Source organism: Crocuta crocuta, unplaced genomic scaffold (assembly GCF_008692635.1).
Source record: "Crocuta crocuta isolate KB4526 unplaced genomic scaffold, BGI_CrCroc_1.0 scaffold219, whole genome shotgun sequence".
Classification (NCBI taxonomy): Eukaryota; Metazoa; Chordata; class Mammalia; order Carnivora; family Hyaenidae; genus Crocuta; species Crocuta crocuta.
The window spans coordinates 6,143,243-6,148,289 of NW_027551572.1; the positions used below are offsets into that span (position 1 = coordinate 6,143,243).

The following is a 5,047-nucleotide window of genomic DNA, read 5'->3' on the forward strand; positions in this document are numbered from 1 at the left end:
CGCGCACTGCTTTAATCAGACCGGTGCAGCCTCGAGCTGGAGTGGCCAGCAGGGCCTGGAGCAATGCGAGCGGGCCCCAGGGAGCGGCGGCGGCGGCGCGGCGGCCGAGTGAGTGAGTTCGCCCAGAGGGCCCCAAACCTGCCCCCAGCGATGTGGCAGAGCAGACCCAGGCCCGGGAGATGCCGTCGAGGGGAGCGCTGCGCTAGGCACACGACTCTCGGGAGGACAGCGCGCGGCTGGCCGCCGCCGGTGCCCCCACCCCCACCCCCGTGCGCGACTTCGCGCTCCGAGGCCTCGGCCGGGCTCCGGAGCCCTAGCTGAGCGCTGGACCGGGTGACGGCGGCTAGGAGAAGTGATGCCCCTGTCTGGGTGTTGGGGGCGGGCGGAGGGTGGGGACAGTAGTGGGGGGAGGGCGGCTGCGCCGAACCGCTGGTGGGTTTCTGGGAAGTACGGCGCGCCGGGGAAGGCGGGAGGCTGAGGAGCCGCGGGCCGCGGAGGTCCCGGCGCGGGTGCTGCAGCCCATTGTGCGCCCCACGCGGCGCGCTCTGTTGCAGAGGAGCCCCGGCCGGGAAGTGTGGACGCGTTTCTCCCGAGGCCGGGCCGCCTCGCCCGCTCTAGTCCAGCGGAGCCGGAGCGCCTCGGACCAATCCCCGGTGATTATGCAAGACAGCGGACCAATCAGCTCCGCCAGCTCATGAATATTTATGACCTTGGCTGAGTCAAAGCTTTGAAGCGAGTTTGGGGAGCTCGGCAGCATCATGCTTAGACTTTTCAAAGAGACAAACTCCATTTTCTTATGAATGGAAAGTGAAAACCCCTGTTCCGCTTAAATTGGGTTCCTTCCTGTCCTGAGAAACACAGAGACCCCCAAAAGGGAAGCAGAGGAGAGAGAGAGACCCACACCCAGACCCCGCGAGAAGAGATGACCATGACCACCATGCCAGAAAGTCTCAACAGCCCCGTGTCGGGCAAGGCGGTGTTTATGGAGTTTGGGCCACCCAACCAGCAAATGTCTCCTTCTCCCATGTCCCACGGGCACTACTCCATGCACTGTTTACACTCGGCGGGCCATTCGCAGCCCGACGGCGCTTACAGCTCGGCCTCGTCTTTCTCCCGACCGCTGGGCTACCCCTACGTCAACTCGGTCAGCAGCCACGCGTCCAGCCCCTACATCAGTTCGGTGCAGTCCTACCCGGGCAGCGCCAGCCTCGCCCAGAGCCGCCTGGAGGACCCAGGTACGTGCGCCTGCTAGGGAGAAGGAGAGGGAGAGGAAAGGGTACGAAGGGAGCGAGGGACAGAAGCAGGGAGAAAAGGAGGGAGGAAGAGGGGGGAGGAAGAGAGAGAGAGAGAGAGAGGAGGGAGAGGGGGAGAGGGAGGTGGGGGTGGGGAGGGCGCCGGAGCAGTGGAGGTTTCGGGTATCAATCTATGGATCCTTGTCATAGCAAAGAAAAAAAATTTTCAAAATTCCACCCAACTCGCAACTATCCAGTAAAGAATAAATCCGAGAGCGTCCCCTGGAACTGTCTGGGCCTCTGGGCGGCTCTGTGCACCGAGCACACAATGCCCCTTTGGAAAACAGAAACCCACATGTGCACGTATTAGTCTCAGTAATTATTTATTGCGTAGCGCTATAAACAATGTATGCAATTAAGGGTAATTAAACCTCAACTACCGCCTGCAAAAATAGCAAACTTTCCCTGCAAAGGCAGGAACTACACGTTTGGGAACTGCCCCAGTCCGCCTGCTGCGGCCCGGGTCTGGCCCTCGGACTTTATGGGACACTTCCCTGGCTTTCGGAGTTTCTTGAGCGTTCTCTCTGAGCCCAGCCACCGCCACCCCTCGGTTGCCACCGGCCCTGGGCTCCCCTCACTAAAGGCTGTCCCTGCATTAACAGTGACCCTCCGCTTCTGCTGTCCCTCCAGGGGCTGACTCCGAGAAGAGCACGGTGGTGGAAGGCGGTGAAGTGCGCTTCAATGGCAAGGGGAAAAAGATCCGCAAACCCAGGACGATTTATTCCAGTTTGCAGTTGCAGGCTTTGAACCGGAGGTTCCAGCAAACTCAGTACCTAGCTCTGCCCGAGAGGGCGGAGCTCGCGGCCTCCTTGGGACTCACGCAGACGCAGGTACCTTGCCGCTGCCCCCTCTGCCAAGCGGGCTTCCGCGGCCGGCCTGCGCCCGGAGCTTCTTGTCTTGCTCTTTGCGCCTCAGGGTCAGAGATTGTGTGCATGTGTGTGCGTGTGCGTGCGTGCGTGTGTGTGTGTCCTTCCCACTCCTGGCTCTCCTGGCGTCTCTCCTTCCTTCCTTGTTTTCTCTGCCCTGGCTCTGTCGCTGAACTCTGTATTCCACGCTGTCTGCCGCCCGGCCCTCAGTCCCTGGACAATCTGATTAGGGCGAGGAAGGATTTCCCTAGACGTTTGTTTGGGGACTCTGAGGTCACACGTGCCCGAACAACTGGAACAATAGACGCTGGGCTTAATCCCTTCTTTGCCTTTAAAGTGTGTGGCTAATCACTCAGGGCCCGGCCAGCCAGAGCCTCTGTCTCCCTCCTCCTCCTCCTCCTCCTCCTCCTCCTCCTCTCCTCACTGGGTTTGGGTAGGAGGAAATCCTTTCCTCCGCCTTCTCACCTCCCATGTCCCAGACCTTGGAGGAGAAACGGGACCTTCCTTCCCGATTGCGCTTAAGACTTTGGGGAGCCCATGGGCTTTCTGATCAGGACTGGCGCGGATTTCCAACGTCTGGGCCGGGATTTGGAGCGGAGCTGGGGAGAGCAAACAGACACTAAGACACTTAAAGGTTGATTTTAAGTCCAAATGAAAAGTTTAAACAAAACCTTTGGCCTCCTCAGTTGGCCCCCAACTCACTCAAGGGCAGAAAGAATGGAGCAAGGAGAAAGTAGGTGGCATTGCAAATAAATTTCCTCCACTCCTTTCCTCCACTCGATCCTTTAATGGATGTTCCTATTGGACTTGAAGACGCGATGCTGTGCAGGCGCTGCTTCTTCCCCCCGACTGTTGCCAGGGTCGAGCTGAGTCCCTGACAAGCGAANTGGGGAGCTGCCCAGTCTCGCAGGGCAGCCAGGGGAATCCTTCCTCCACTGTCCCACGCACAGCCCCCTTGTCTCCCCGACGACCACGGTAGGCACAATGGACCTAGCCGAGTCACGTTATTGTCCGCTCTTGCAGGTCAAGATCTGGTTCCAGAACAAGCGTTCCAAGTTCAAGAAACTGATGAAGCAGGGCGGGGCGGCTCTGGAGGGTAGCGCGCTGGCCAACGGCCGGGCGCTGTCTGCCGCCTCCCCGCCAGTGCCACCTGGCTGGAACCCCAACTCCTCATCCGGGAAGGGCTCGGGCGGCAGCGCGGGCTCCTACATCCCCAGCTACACGTCGTGGTACCCCTCGGCGCACCAAGAAGCTATGCAGCAACCCCAACTCATGTGAGGTTGCCCGCCCTCACCCTCCCGCCTCCATTCCGTCTCCCCCGGCCCGGGCCCCTCCCGCCTCCCGGTCCATCTACCCCGTCCGCAAGCCCCGGGAGAAGGGCCCGGCGGGAAAGAAGAAGGGACAGCGAAGGCAGGACGCCCGCCACCTCCTTGGAGTCCCGCGCGATCTGGACCGGCGACTTCCCCGCGCCCGCGCGCTCGCCCTCGCCCGGGCCTGCGCCGCGCGGCGACAGCAGATAGCGGCCTCGGGGCGCAGGCACAACTGCCCGAGACAGCCAGAGCAGCAAGACGAGCCAGCTGGACCCGACCCGCCGGCCCTCAGCTGTGTGGGACTATCAGGAAAAACAAAAACAATGTAGAAAAAGCAAACGCTCTTTTCTGTTCTGTCCGTCTCTTGTCTCCTTTCGCTGTGTATCTGTGCGCTGCCGAAGTCGAGGTTCTCGTCCGTCCACTGTCCTCATTCTGCGGCCTCTGAAAAAAGTCACCAGGTCCGAAGAGGCTCGGGCGCCGCGCCGTCCAGCTCCGCTTGCTGGGACGTTTTGTCCAGTCGGACCTTCTCCTGGGCCTGCCTAACCATCTGTGTAGCTCGTTCGGGAATTGGGGGAAATGAAGGGAGGGGTTCTTATTTATTGAGAAATGGACTTCGCCTGAGGGTGAATGTTGGCCAATTCGCATTTCTGTGGGGCGCAAGGAGCGCACGGTCCAAAAGCACCGATTACTTTAAACGCACCCGGAAAAACGATTAAGGAGGACCTGGTGATTTTTAACTTCTACCGTAACTTTTGTACTTCGCTGGTATGAAGAGGTTGGAACCTAATGTTTTGCATTTTTACATGTTCTGTATTATTTTTAAAAGAGAGAAAAAAAAAGAGAAATGAAGCCAACACAATTTTCTCATCTCGGGAAAAACACTTCGGTCGCTTTGCCTGGACAAGAAGGAAAATCCTAATTCCCTCCTTGGGGAGCAAGGGAAAGGACCGATGGGCAGTGAAGAAAAAACAGGCAGGCAGAAAGGAGTGCCCTAGAGCCAGTGAGCTTTAAAGGAAGACAAAAGCAGCACTAATCCCCAGAGGCTCAACCACAGAATAATGTCAGGCAGCACCCTGGGCGCCTAGTCTCCAGTGCAGGATCTAATCGCTGTACATATTATTATTGTTGTTAATTATTATTGTTATTATTATTGTTCCGTAAACATGTTGCACAAGCTTAGCTATTTTCCGTTCTGTTGTGTGTGGCTGTAAAACCCGATGCTTTGTGAAATGAAAATCTTGACATTTTACTTGTGAAATTTGGAAAATGTGATCAGTTGAAATCAACCGTGTTTTGTGTTCTCTATGTCAAAGTTTAGTTTTATATTGAGAATGTTAACTTATTGATTTGTATCTTGGGAAAAAAAGAACTTTGTAAATAAGTTATAAAGTTTCTCTGAGACAGTAAAATTATGGTTTCGAGAAAGAACTGCTGTCTGGTGTGCTGTATGAGGGGGTGCTGTGGTCTGGGCCAAGCCTCCACCTCTGGGGACAGATACCGGCAGGCCCCAGACAGACCAGAATCACCAGCAAGGCACTACCTAGCCACTGGGACCCTTTATCTTGCCCTGCTTCTGACC

The 5,047-nt window shown here is 57.3% G+C and overlaps 1 protein-coding gene across 2 annotated transcripts; it reads left to right on the forward strand.

Moving 5' to 3' along the window:
* The first annotated feature begins 830 nt into the window (after positions 1 to 830).
* DLX1 (distal-less homeobox 1) lies at positions 831 to 4,820 on the forward strand. 2 transcript variants are annotated; one of them, XM_077751176.1, is made up of 3 exons: positions 831 to 1,235; positions 1,923 to 2,122; positions 3,182 to 4,820. In XM_077751176.1, exons 1-3 carry the CDS (start codon positions 923 to 925, stop codon positions 3,434 to 3,436), a joined length of 768 nt encoding a protein of 255 aa, XP_077607302.1. In that variant the 5' UTR covers positions 831 to 922; the 3' UTR covers positions 3,437 to 4,820. The 2 variants fall into 2 exon arrangements, with proteins under 2 accessions (XP_077607302.1, XP_077607303.1); XM_077751177.1 differs by lacking the exon at positions 1,923 to 2,122 and having other exon boundaries at positions 3,182 to 3,311.
* The last annotated feature ends 227 nt before the right edge of the window (positions 4,821 to 5,047 follow it).

Coding starts and splice junctions, on each gene's coding strand:
- DLX1 (XM_077751176.1), top strand. CDS start 923: ATGACCATGACCACCATGCCAGAAAGTCTCAACAGCCCCGTGTCGGGC. Junction 1,236..1,922: donor GAGCCGCCTGGAGGACCCAG/GTACGTGCGCCT, acceptor CTGTCCCTCCAG/GGGCTGACTCCGAGAAGAGC. Junction 2,123..3,181: donor TGGGACTCACGCAGACGCAG/GTACCTTGCCGC, acceptor CCGCTCTTGCAG/GTCAAGATCTGGTTCCAGAA.